The sequence below is a fragment of the Oryzias melastigma genome, linkage group LG1 (assembly GCF_002922805.2).
Source record: "Oryzias melastigma strain HK-1 linkage group LG1, ASM292280v2, whole genome shotgun sequence".
In the NCBI taxonomy this organism is placed as follows: domain Eukaryota; kingdom Metazoa; phylum Chordata; class Actinopteri; order Beloniformes; family Adrianichthyidae; genus Oryzias; species Oryzias melastigma.
In genome coordinates, this window is record NC_050512.1 from 8,990,039 (window position 1) to 9,004,388 (window position 14,350).

General features: G+C 39.7%; 1 protein-coding gene across 2 annotated transcripts in view; it reads right to left on the reverse strand.

The window, feature by feature from the left end:
- The window catches only part of LOC112137540 (CD209 antigen-like protein C), a 19,696-nt gene extending 19,156 nt beyond the window's left edge, over positions 1-540 (reverse strand). For both annotated transcript variants that reach the window (XM_024259899.2, XM_024259898.2), the window contains exon 1: positions 182-540. In XM_024259899.2, coding sequence (XP_024115667.2) covers positions 182-299 — 118 coding nt within the window. In that variant the 5' untranslated portion in view covers positions 300-540. The remainder of the gene's footprint in view (positions 1-181) is intronic.
- Between the last annotated feature and the right edge of the window lie 13,810 nt (positions 541-14,350).

Sequence of the window (14,350 nt, forward strand, 5' to 3'; positions counted from 1 at the left end):
AAAACAAACATAACATCTGCATCTTAGTCAGCTTAAATTAGCTCAGTAAAACTATAGAAAAATAACTAAAGATATAAGCTAGTCATTTTGTAGAATCAGAAATTTTGACAAAAACAGTTTTTTGGTGAATAACAAGAAGACAGCTGTAAAGTAAATTAAATCTTTCGATAAGTTTTCTCACCTGATGAAGTCTCTTTGTCGTCTTCATTTGAGCTGCTTTTTATAATGTTCCTGCTCACTGAAAGATTGTCAAGATTTCCATAAATATTGGACAGCTCATATTCTTCACTGTGAACCATCGTTGAGGGTTAAAAATTTGCGTGAAGCACCAGCTTTGGTAAGTACTTTAACTTCTAAAAGCTCTTTCAGTGGTTTAAACTTCTTGCTATTTTGAATTTAATTCTTCAGAATACTTTCTTCCTCGTAGCTCACAAAATCCAGAAATGTTGCTGAATTAGATGACAAGTGCAGGACTGCACAGTTAAAAGCATAGACTGTATAAGAATAACTGGACAGAGCAAGCCCCCCTCCTTCCGTGTTCATATAGGAAGTACCACTGAGTTGCAGAAAGGCCAAAGTCCCATTGACTTACATTGAGAAACAGACAGTTATTTCTCAGTCATTTTATATGTCAGAATAATCATTCTTCCTCTGCTGCTTTCTGCTTAACTTCTTTTTTCTAATCCTAATTTTTTTAAAGATTGTTTTCCATTATCACAAGTTATTAGAGTTATAAATTGACCAATCAGATGGCTCAATAAGCGTTTGTGGGTTGGACATCGAACGTCTGGGGGGTTTGATTGACAGATGGCGGGTAGCCAATGGGAGCAGACTTCATCAATGGGTCCGTGAAGACCTTTTAACACCTACTTTACAATCCAACAATGTACCAATCATTGTCCTACTGTTGTTTTCCTCAATGGAATGTACCGATGCAGCAGTTTGAAACAACAAGAGGAGCATGCTGTCGACATTTTTAGATGAGGATTTACTCTGTAGAAATAGATTTCACTCTGAGGTTATGTGCTTTGGACTTTTTTGTTTGTTTAACGTTCATTTTTCTTTATTTCACTGTTTTGGTTGTAGCTTATAGATTATAAGTTGCATATATGCGCATAAAATCACCAACCAAAGTATCATCTTCGCCGCAATTTTCCAGCTTCAGCCTGAATTAGACGCAGCCGTCTGAGGAGCGCGAGACAAACTTGAAAGGACCTGATGGTATTTTCAAACAGATCCAGCTGTTCACTTGTTAGGATGATAATTTATTTTAAATACCGCTGAACGCGCTTCTCACGTGCATCTGATCAGACTGTAAACCTGGCCGCGCATGACAACTGACAAGCTGCTGCGCGCGCGAGAGGGACACGCGCAGTTCGGGCATGGCGTTACCCAAATGCTCCTTTTATCTCGACAAAAAGGAATAAATGTAAGTAAATCCAAAAGGACCGCTGACAGAATCAAATGTTGGGATGGTTCTTCCTCAAAGGCTTCAACAATGACTTGTACAATCAGCCCAGTCTCAGTAAAATGCATACATATTCCACAATTTGGGAAATACCGTGTATAATATACGCCAAACCAGTTTTTGCGTGCATATAATACGCGCGGTCCTAAACATCTTAAAATGTGTTTTCCACGTTTGACACGTCCCCTGGTGGAGGCGTGAGCATCACAGACAGCCCCACAAACGAACAATTTGCTTTTCTAACCCTAACCATAACCGTAATCCTAACCTTAACCAGGAACGTCGTCATTTAGAAAAGAGCCGGAGGATTCCTGGCCACGTGGTCAAAACGAAACCTAAAAAGCAATTCTCCCGAGCCGCCGTTATTGAAGGTGTTTAATCCGTGTATCATTCGTTCACAGATTGTGTTTACATCCGCGGTCGGTCTCATGGTAAAGGCGTGGAAAGCGGCAGACGGTTGCAACAAACTCACTCCTGATTGGTGACAGTACTTCCTGTAGATTCGATGACTCAGCTATGACTCAGACCAATCGCTGAAGATTGTTTGCAAATGGCGGTATCCGTTTCAGGAATTGACGGTGAAAGCGGCGGCCTACTTTCGCGAGGAGAGGAAGTAAAGCTTTTCCAATGGGGGACCTCAGTCCTCGATCTGTCCATTGTTTTTACAGTCTATGGTTGTGAAGGAGTTCAGCGATGGCCAAACCTACTAAAGGCAGACATATCATATTTGCATCCATCTTTTAAGAAGTTTGGATTATTTTCATGGGAGGAATACAGACACAGGGATTTTGTCTGGGATGACATCATGAAGCGGACAGCAGCACACAGCAACAGGCGGAGCTTCAGGAATCGAGCCGTTTTGCTTCTGGGTTTGAAAAATCTCACAAAAATTGATTCTACTTAAATGTTTATATCTGAGAGTAAAAGGGGAAAAAATGATGGTGGCACACTAAAATCCTAATGATAAAAAAACAACACACTTGACTGTCTTGCATTTTTAATTTAAGTGAAGATGCTGCAGCAGGAAGACCATTTTTGACACAGTGTGAGTTTTATTTTGAAAGGAACAAGTTTGCTCTTCTGTTAAAAGTAAAATAATTTACAACTGTTATGTAAAGAAACATATAGACACTGTTGTAATTAAATTATTGTAATATTTAAGTTACATTTATAAAATTAATTGACAAAAAATTATAAATATTGTGCATTTTTTAATGATGAAGTGAGATTTTGTGGCTCTGGTCAGGTTCTGGTCTGTAAAAAACTAGACCAAATGGCTCTTTTAGTGTTGAAAGTTGCAGACCCCTGGTATAGGCCCTACCTGTTTTATGTTTTGGATGAGTGTGTGTGTGTATAAGAGGTATGATTGAGAAAGTGAGGGTTTTCACTATTCACTGTTTATTAAAAGCTGCTCCAGTAGCTTATTACCCCACTCATACTGTGTTGATCTTTTTTGCCCTTTCAGGGGCAGGCATTTGGCGGAGCTTGTCAGGCAACAACAGGAGGCCTGTTTGGGGAATGTGTTGCTTATGTGGACTCCATTCTATGAAGTTAGATTTGTGGCTAAAGTATCGTACGTTTGTAAAAAATATATATATATATATATATATATATATATATATATATATATATATATATATATATATATATTTCTACTTGTAGTAGGAGATGTGTGTGTGTGAAATTCTGTGTACGTTGTAGGAGAACCTTCTAACCCTGCACAGTTTACAAGACAAAAAATAAGTGCCATGTCAGCCATGGTTAAAATTAGATTCTAACTACCAACAAAGTCCAGAACAGACGTATGCTTTATACATTTAAAAAAAATAATTTAAAAAATTGAACTTTCATTGAAAATAAAAACATTTTTTAATAAAAAATAAAGACAGGATATGCCAAAGGTGATTTGGTGCTGGCACATTGGCCTTGCAGTCTGAATGGACAGTCGTCTCATCATGACTCTCTCTGGATTAACACGTCTAAGTGAATCTGCCAGTCGAGATCCTGGTGACATAATTTAAGGTAATGATCAGTGTTACCCAACCCTGGTCCTCAGGCTACACTCTCTTGCATGCATTGTAAAAAATGAAACATTGGATCAATGAACAACATCTCTGTAATTTGTTACATTTAAAAATATTTGTTTTTATCAAATTAGATTTTTTAAGTAAAGCATCAACTCAGTATTTTTATTCAGTGAAAATTAATAATTTTATATGTGACAAATTACTGAGTTTTTGTTAATTGATCCAATATTTCACTTTTTACAGTGTGCCCTGCGCTACTAAAACACACCAGTTGCTAAAGATACTTTGCTCCAACTCATGATGCAGTCCTAGGCATGTTGACGTTGGGAGTGGGATCTTCTGGACCCCACGAGACAACGTGCTGAACTTTTTTACTCAGTGATTTTTGATTTTCACCTTCATCCACATTTAACGTTGGATTAATAACACGTCAATATAAAGTTTGGGTCATCTGGACCCCATTAGATACCACAAGGGTTAATTCAGTGGGTAATGACTAGGCTTCAGAACCTGCTGAAGAGATGATTCAACCATTGGATTACTTTTTTGGAGCAAGTAAAAAACTAAAACAGTCATCGAGGACCAGGATTGCCCACCACTAAGCAAGTTTAACTAGAAAAGAGGAACAATTTTACAACTGACACAGTTTGGATGTCAAACCTTACTTTGAATGTGTATGCCTCTGGATCATAGATGTCCCATCACCATCCTGCAGCCAGCACTGGGGTAACAACCAGGGGTGAAAGGAAGCCGAAACGGTACGGAGCAAAGTTCCGGGAAAAGAATTGGAAGCGGAACGCCGCTCCGGCTGGAAAGATCAGCTGTGCGGACGGTTTTCATTGTATAACACATGATAGAAGCCGCAGTCAGTCTTATGGAAGAAAAAAAATGAAAATTGACAGACAATACCTCTCCACATTTCTCCTGGATTGGATTCCTGTGTACCAGACCCTCTGTCAGACTTGGATCTCCCTTCTGGACTATGGAAAAAAACTCCTCCTTCCTTTGCCTGCTGTGCTTCCTGTTGCTTCATCCTGAGCAGAGATCACACTCCATTCCCTCCAGCCACTACTCCATCTTCAAGACAGTTACCCCGGGCTCACACGGCTTGCTTTCCAGCTCAGGTGCGATGCGGGAGCGGTCTAGCTACAGCCAATGGTACATATTAGCTCCTGTTTGGCTGATGCAAAGGAAGTGCCCAGCCACCCTAGCTAAATTCAGCAGCTTGTTCTTTCAGTCACGTCCAAGAGCTCATGACAAATGAGCTCTGTTTCAGGGCCTGGTAGATAGAAAAATAAAATAAAAAAACAACTCATGCTGACTCTTAAGAGAAAATTTAGATTTGGAAGTAAACAATATATTGATCTACCCATGAGATCGCCTGTGACTGCCAACCCCAGGCCTGGATCCAGAATGGGTCACCAGTGGCACCAATCCAGGTGCAATTATGGAATCTTCAGACATACTTCTCATAAAAGGTACTCTGAACTGCTCTTAGTCTGGCTTGTCACCCAGAACCTTTCTGCCATGGGAGACCCTAGAAGGGTCAGAAGCCCCAAACAGAATAGCTCCTGGGATCACTCAAGCTCTCAAACCCCCCCACCACGTTAAGGTGCCAGTTCACGGAGGGGAAAAATTGATGGCCTGCAAGGATCTTATTTTAATATTTTTAACTTTCTCTCACTTTTTTGTTCTCTTTTCTCCAATGGTTGTGAACTTTGTCCAACCCACACTGACTTCTAAATGACAATTTATTGGTACCAGAAAGAGTGATAAACAGTTTTGCAGACTTTACTGAACGACTTGAAAGGTAGATATCCCTGCAGGTGGGTGCCATATAAAAATATTTAAATTTTTCTATCATCCTTTTTTTTCTACCAACAGGAGGAACAGTATTAGCTGGAATTATGGTTTAGTTGTTTTCCTTGATTGGTTTTGATGTTGTTATTTTGTGCTTATATTTCTCTGTCTGCTTTGTGTTTCTACAGGGTTGCGTGGGCAGGAGGCGTGGCCTTTTCTACCTAGTGGCCTTGCACACCTGCATCCCATCTTAATGTCTGAACCTTTCACTAGGCATCTAAGCACAACAACTACTACTAAGCTAAGCTCTAAATATCTAAACGCTCTACTAAGCTAAGCCCTACAAACATTACTAAGCTTAGCCCTAAAACATTACTAAGCTTAGCCCTACAAACACTACTTTGCTAAGCTCTAAACGCTCTACTAAGCTAAGCACTGTTAAGCCCTACAAACACTACTAAGATGAGCCTTACACGCTATACTAAGCTAAACTCTAAACGCTCTACTAAGCTAAGCACTGCTAAGCCCCATGAGCACAACTAAGCTAAGCAGAAACCTAGGTTTTGTGTCATCTAATAAATTAATTATCACAATTCTATTGCTCTAAATATTTTTAACTTTTTTCATTTTAAAATACTGTATAATATAAAAAGACAGGTAATCTGGGTCGTGTCTTTTTGTATTATACAGTATAAAAAGACAAGTAATCTTGTTCATGCCCTATATCAGTCCCTGTGTGTAATACGTGAAACTAATCGAGATAAAAACTTCCTAACTCTTGTCAATAAAGTTTTGTTTGATTTCACTTGAACAAAACTAGGTTTTTCTCCAACGTAAAAGGAATTTAATATTTCTAGGCCTCTATTATTTCTGGAATTTGTGGGGAAATCAGCTAGATCCTTTAAGGCTTTCTTGTTCGTGTCAATCTTGCTTGGTGCTCTTTTATCATTTTTTTCATTACCAGGACAATAAGACTTCTCACGAATAACAGTCACACTAGTATTTGGTTTTTTTGTTGAGTTTTCTTTAGGTGACTCTTGGTGCCTTGTGGTTGAAGTTGCAGGACGTGGACATTCTTCAACAAGATTGGAATTTATTTTGTTGGAACTATTTTTCTTTCTTAAGAGTCCTCTCAAGAAAGGTCGAAAGAAGTTTTTCAATTTTTTCTTTTGTGAGACCTGTTTGTTGACCCTGGTAGTAGTTGTGAAATTGTCAGCTACATCTTTTGAGGTTGTATGTTTGGTCTTATCCACAACCTTGTGTGGTACTTTGTCAATGTTGTCCTTAGCTGAGGAATATGATTTCCCTGCCAAAAATCTATCAAAAGTCTTCTTTTTTGTCGTCTTTTTTACTGGAGGAACAGCTGAGTCTTGTTTTGAGGTAGAAGTTGGACTTAGTTTAATTTTTTGACCACAGACAGTTTTACCATCAGTTTTGTGAGCATCAGTTTCTACACTAGTTGTGGGCTGACAGACACTCATGAATTGCTGTGCTGCGGTTACATACAGGTCATCTGTTCTTGATGAAAGATGGCTCATGGTAATGAAGTTATGGTTGAGAGCTTCCTCAGGCGTGATCCTTTTCGTTGGATCAACATTCAGCATCTGCTTTAATAGAGATTTAAACTCTTCTAAATCCGACTCATCCTCATATGATTCTTTTCCTCTGAGGCGTTGTTTAAGCAGATCATCCAGTGTATAAATGTTTTCAAAATAATTATCTTTTATTTTCCTACATCTAAATTCACTTGGCAAAAACAAATATTCACTCGGTATTTTGAATGCATATTTACTGCCTTTTGAATTTTGTTTTAAATTAAAAAAATTATGTACTCGTGTACCTGTTTCTAAAATACTGTCTGGAGGTTGACCTTGCATATGTACAATAGATGCAATGTAGTCATATAAGCAGGTTCTCAGGTAAAAGTGCTTTCCCCTATACAAACTAGCTAAAACACATCCAACACTCCACATATCCACACCTTCATCCATTGGACAACCAAAGACTACCTCAGGAGCCCTGTAACCCAATACCTGAATTTGGCTTTGGCAAGTTAGATCAGATTTTTTTCGGGCCAAACCGAAATCTATCAGTTTGACTTTGTAAGGAGAAGACTGTTGATCCACTAACATTATATTGTTAAGTTTAATGTCACAATGAACAACGCCTATCGACTTTAGAGCTTTTAAAGCCACCATCAGTTGCTGAGCAACTGGCCTGAGTTTGCAGACCTCAAATGGCATTTTTTTACTTGCAGCAAAACTTGAAAGAGTCTGGTCAAGTTTTTCAAACAAAAGACACATTGTTGATTTGTATTCAAAGTGGTCCAGTACCCTCACAAGACAATTTTCATCAGGGTCAAAGACCCTTATTTTCTTTAGTATATGTAGCTCTCTCCATGCTTCTGTTCTACGCATAAATTTCACAGCCACATCTTCATTTGTATCAGATGTTTTATAGTGAAACACTTTCCCGAAAGATCCCTCCCCCATTTTCTCTCCTTTTAAATAAGTGCGTTTGTCACTTTCCAGAACATCAGGAAACTCATCGGGAGCTTCTTCACTTTTCATTACAAGGCTCGCCATTTCTAAAATTGTAGTATTTCTAAAAATACAATTGTGTTTTATTAAGCCTTTGCTTTAATATTTTCTTGCCTTTAATTTTTAAGTGACATAAAGACATGCCAGGTTCATGAGAAAACAGAGATCTTGTGATGACTGTGTATTACAGTGTGTGACAGTGTGTGACATCACACGCTCATCTAGTGACATCACAGCCAGAATGCCTTGATGATGTAATTCGAAATATAGTGCTCAGCTGATGACATCAGAACATCAAAGGCCTTGTTGATGACATCATAGCAACAAAGGCTTCACTGATTACGTCATTTAAAATGCCCCACTGTCCGCTGATGACCTAGCAGCTTGTGCTGTAGCATTTTAGTGACAAGTGGGGATGACGCCATCACAAAATTAGACTTTCCATAACATGTGCCACCAGCTGCCTGGTACCTCTGGGGTTTTAATCATCTAAAATACAATATTACACCATTACATTCAGGTCTGGTTCCAGTTTTCTGGGAGAGCATGGACAAACTAAAATATTGGTGGGAAAGCATTATAGTAGGAAAAAGAGAAATGTGCTACACATACACACACATATATATATATATATATATATACCCTCTCCATTGATAAAGGCTTGGGACCATCACAGGACCAAAAGTACGCAAGTTTGTGACTCTCTGTGGCTAGATTATATATGCTTTTTTTCACAACTAATGAGGAAGAAATTCCTGTAGGATCACAGAGCTGCTGGCTGCTGTTCCAGCTATTGAATCAGAAAGGAAGATTTATTTTCCTTTTTATTAGAAAACATTCAAAGCAATATTGATGTGTGATCATGGTGTCAGATGAAATTCTATTCTTTTTTAACACAATTATCTGAGAATTTTCACACAGTGTGTTTTCTGAAAGTTCTTTTTTCATCGATGAAGATTTCACATTGGTTTCAATCGCTATATTTAAAAAAGAAAAGTTAGATTTGGCCTTTTAAAGATGTCACACCATAGAAAGTTAACTTATTTGATTTGACTATTGATTCCATTCATGAAGAGAGCATTACATTAACATATTCGGTACACAACATAAGTCCATGTTACGGCTCCTGGCTTGCTATGCTTGTCCGTGTCTATATATGTATGTTTCTTTTTGTTTAGTTTGTGCTTACAGCTTCCTTGAGATGCCATCAGTGCTTGCTGTTGGCTCCGCCTTCCTCAAGGAAAACCATCTCCCCTCCCTCCACTCACCTTCACCAATTACCAGGCGGGGACAGGAGGATATTAAAGAAGTGGCCCAACCTGGATGAGGTGGCGGCGGAAATTCCAGAGGGAATCAGTTTCCCCAGCCTGCCCCTGTTGTCGGCCTCATCTTATAGATAAGCCTGTGTTGCCCTTCTTTATAAATTTGTGTTATGCCCTGACATATGGACTTTGGTTTTGCTTAACTTGTGTTATGAATTGATTTTTGGTTAAGCTGTTTGTGTTGTATTTCTGTTAATACCCTAATGCTGAAAAGCCTGAGTTTCTGAGTTTGGTCATTTTCTCCCCTTCTTATTGGATACTTGTGTTGGGTTTTGTTCAAACCTTTTGTCGTAAACGGCCCAGCTGCCAATCTTATTTGATCCCTCACGCTTTCTCTTTTCTAGATGTTACACCTTTTCCCCAGTGGGGCATAACAGTCCACATCTCTTCATGAAAAGATTTTCAAAAAGCTTCTACCATTAAACAAGGATCCATAAACACTCATCTTCCTTTCTGTACACCATGAGTTCCGTGATCAGCAAAAAACTTTCATTTTAGATGCAAAATACCGTATATCTTCCAATTATGTCCTGTCTTCAATGAATTCCAGCTTAAGCAGGTGTTCGTTGCTTAGACTCGGGGCTCCTTTAAGACATTTTTTAAATTGTTTTAGTCATTTTTGCAGTGTTCATTGAGCTGATTGAATCACCAGTGTAATACTATCATCTCTCTCTATGATTAGTGATAGGGTTGTACATACATTTTTCTCATATTTGCTTTGTATGATTTTAACCTCTTTTCTCTTTCTGCTCATTTGAGGTCGTGCTCAGCTGGTATCTGGAAGGATGCAGTCATCCCAGGCTGAAGGCTGTCTGGAGGCTGACACATTACAGATACTTGAAGAGGCTGACGCAGACCTATTGCATTGAACTAAGACCTTAATGATAGAAGAACCAGTTTGAGGCTGTTTTTCCTTCCATGCCTGGAGAGCAGCAATTGTAAATATAACTAAGACTGCCCCTGAAAAGTTATAAAAATAGGAAGCCTCGACCAAGATCCTCAGAGTGGGTGGAGACTGGTTTGAACATTCTCTGTCTGTTCTCCTTGTGCAAGTAAAATCTGATTTAAGAACTGACCCCTCTCTTGTCTTCCTTTCAGAGAAATGTTTCAGGTTGTTTGAACCTAAGCCAGTGCTGCAATGCTGTGTTGTTCAAACACATGATCTCGCTTCAGAGCTTGTCTCAAGTTTTCCTCAGTAGCTAGCTTAACTGTCCACAGATCGGGCCACCTTACTAGTCGCTGGGTGCTAGCTACTCCAGCTTCAGTTCTCCACCACAGACCGAAGCATTTGTTTAGTTAGCACACCAGCTAACTATCTCTTGTGTTAACACACCAGTTAGCACACACTCAAGTTGTCAGCGCACTGGCTCACACGTGTCTCCCTAGTTGACACTCCAGTTAGCCAGACGATGGACACAAATACCCCTCAAAACAGAGGGCATAGGGACTCTGGGGCTTGACTGTGGTTGCAGAAACATAATTTGGAGCAAAACATACACCAAGTCTGCTCAAGAGGCCTCAGGCTGGAACATGCTAGCAATCGAAGCACCCGGTGCACGCAGGCATTGTGTCTGCAACTTCGACTAGCACACCAAGCTAGTCTTTCTGGTGCAGATCCTTATCTTCCGATGGATGAACAGCCGTCCAGCAGTGAGAACGAGCAGGACACCAACTCAGATGAGGAACCATGCGATACAGGCAGCTGGGGCTCCCAGCTGGACCTGTCTGCAGCGGCTCAGTCCGCAGCAGATGTCTTGGAACTGACCTATGTGGAGGACGACGAAGAAGTGCATCTTGTATCTTAGGAGGATAACGCCGGAGTCACACAGGACGCGATAGCGCCGCAAAGCGGCGCGGAACGGCGTGCGCTTCCATTCGGCGCCCATGTTAACCTATAGCGTCGGTCACACCAAGACAGATCAATGAAGGGGGCACACTGGAGCGGGGCTTGGGGCTGCGTTTGAACGAGAGAGAGGCAGAGGAGCGGTTCTTCTGGGAAGAAACATCTGGTAATATTTTTAGTTTATTAATTGACCGACGGAAACACCAGCGTGCGTGCACACAGACACACAACAGAACAGACAGACACGCGCGCACAAACCGATCAATGAAGTGGGCCGACTGCGGAGTTGGGGGCGGGGTCTGTGTCGACAGGGGCAGAGACCATCTCCTTTTAGCAGAAACACTGGGAGATATCCTGGTTATTGATCATGATGGCAAAAAAGCAGTAGCTCTAGCAGAAGCGCATGCCGACCGTCGCGGAAACAAATCGCGTCTGGTGTGACCAATAGAGCGCCGCTGCGCGGCGCGCTCTCCGCTCCGCACCGCTGCGCGGCGCTATCGCGTCCTGTGTGACTCCGGCGTAAGGATAAAGGTTTTTTGCCTCAGCACAGGCCATGAGAGTGGTAAAACAACTACTCTCTGTTTTCCCTGAGCTGCTGGACAAGGTTTTGGTCTTCTGGAAAAGTTGCCCTAATAGCAACAGGAGCCTGATCCAAGGAGCGCCCTCCCTGGATTTAGAAAACTTACCTAAAGTCGGCATTCTCCGCATACCCTCCATTGAGCCACTGATTGCACAAAGTTTCTGTCCTGTGTTTTATTATATATTTAATTGGTTAAAAAAATATACATTTGAAGTTATTTTATAGTTAAACATTTCAAATATATAATATTGTATCGCGTTGTAGGCGATACCAGCCCTGTGAATACTTGGTATTGGATCATTTCCCAAATTCCCAGTATCGTCCACCCCTATTAGCTGCAGCGCTGTAAATTTCATGTAATTATAAAATTTGCTTTGCTTGTATGTAAACCTTAAACAGATATACTAACTTTCCCTAATAATAATGACCAAATAAATGTAATATTTGAAAATCCTTTTCCAAAGAACCTTCCTGCTTTATGAAACTCCCTTAAAGACATCGTTCCCAGCCTTTCTTTCATCTGCTCCAGCATTTTATTAACACTGCTGCTAGTTGATTAATTGATAAAGCTTATTGGTGGTTCCTGCTTCCCTGATCACAAATATTCACCAACTGTGTCAAAACATTAACTGTAAAATGTTACAGACTTTCCCAGCAGACTCTCACAGTATGTTTTTCAGGCCTCCTTACTAGGAAAAAATGCCCCCCTCAAAGCAAGTAAAACAAATACATAAAACAAGACATTTTTCACATGATTTAAGTGAAAAACTCTGCCACTGGAACTAGTATATGTTGACTTGGTAAGATTTCTTAAAACAAGTATTTTTGACTTACCCATTTAAAATGAAATTAAATCTTAAAATATATATATGTATATTAAGACCTATTTCAGTGCATAATGCTCAAATAAGAGCTTATTTTTCTTAAAATAAATATTTTTATTTTCTTTTTGCTCCAAAAATATCTATTTCAAGCACTAAAACTGTCCATCTATCCTTAAGTAAGAATAAAATTATTTATTTTAAGGTGAATTTGTCTTAAAAAGTTATACGTAAATGTGAAGAAATACATATATTCAAATAAGACCACAATAACGTGTTGTATAACACTACTTTTATTTTTTTAATAGATGCATACCTTATTGTTTGAACAAAGGTCTTAAAACAAGGTGGCTAGCATCATTCCGACAAACCTTTTTCAGAATCAAGGTCTCATACAATTAATTAACTTCAACCTCTGAAAATAAGCAAAACATTTCAACAAAAGACCCTCAAAATCTCATCACTGCCTTTTCTTTAACATGGAATTGTATGAAGTGCAACTAAATTGTGATTTAAAGAACAAAAATCCAAATCCAACAGCTGTCCAATAAATGTTTTCCAGTCAGCCCAAGACTTTCTGAAGGATGGTGAGGTCTGTTCATGGATGTTGTCCAGAAGGACCTCTGTTTGTATAATTGAAAACAAAGTATCAACACATTTGGGGATGTGAGACGAACATAATAAGCCTTAAGGTACAAAGCACCTTCACAACCTTCTCGTTTGGGACTGAGTTACTGGTTCATCTTTAGATGGACTGACAGAGAGAACTGGACAAGAAGGAAGACGCTTCTTCAAAGTAGCCATTGGGGTCTTCTTTCCCTTCAAAAGAACAAAAAAAAATAAAAAAAATACAACAAATAAATGTTGTTCAAACATTTTAAAAACATTTCCAGTTTTGTACACGAACATGAATGACCAGAAGTGGCGAGCGCAGTCTAAACTCACCGGGATCCATCGAAGAGCAAAATGGAGCTGATGAGAGGCCGCCTCTGGAGGGGTTCAGATTGATCTTCTGTTGGATGAAGAAGAAAAATACAGCAGAAAAATAATTTAGGATAAAATATTCAAGTAAAACTAAACCCAACAAAAAAATTCAAAAGCATCTTCTTAGCAAGGCAAGAGTATTTTTCTAGATTACAGTCAAGACTTTAGATTCTCTTTATATGTAAAGATACGATCTGTAACCTTAATCATGTACTTGCTATACATTTGTAAGGTTAAATCTTTTAATTTTGCTCAATATGTATAATTTCTTGGTCAATTAAACATGCTAAAGCAGAATAGAAATCAATTTAAAAACTTAAAACAGTTCCAATACTGTGAAAATTCTCAACATTTGTTCAGAAAAGTATCAAATGTCATTTGTCATTTTTAAGTTTTCATCCTAAAAAGATTTCAGTGTTGACTTCCAAATCTAAATGAAATATTTAGGAACTCCGATGCATAAAAAAGATAATTTCCTTTGTCAGAATACAAGGTAAAAGACCCACTGACACAAGTTAAATATGAACACATGCTCACCAGAAGGATGTGGATGTCTCTCTTAGAATGAATGAGAGACACATATGATGTCGAGGAATACGTTTTTGACGTGCTGACTGTTCCTAACCAGAACTCCACAAGCTCCGAGCCACAGACCTGTAGCCCGCCCCGCGCGGCGATCCGCAGCACCCGCCTGTCAGACATGTGATCCTGAGCTTGGCTCGCACCTGCGCGCGCGTGTCTGTGACTTTTAAGGCTCACACACTGGCTGTGTCGGCGCGCATTCCAGTCCATGTAAACGCGATAGAAGTCTGATATTCTGCTACGCGCGTTTGCATAGAATCCCCATGGAAAGCAGCCCCCCCCATGTGCGCTGAAACAGCCGCCACGCGCACGAGCACCCCACACCTCCAATGAATGGAAGACACATACAGACGTGGACAAAAGTGTTCATACCCCTCAGTTAA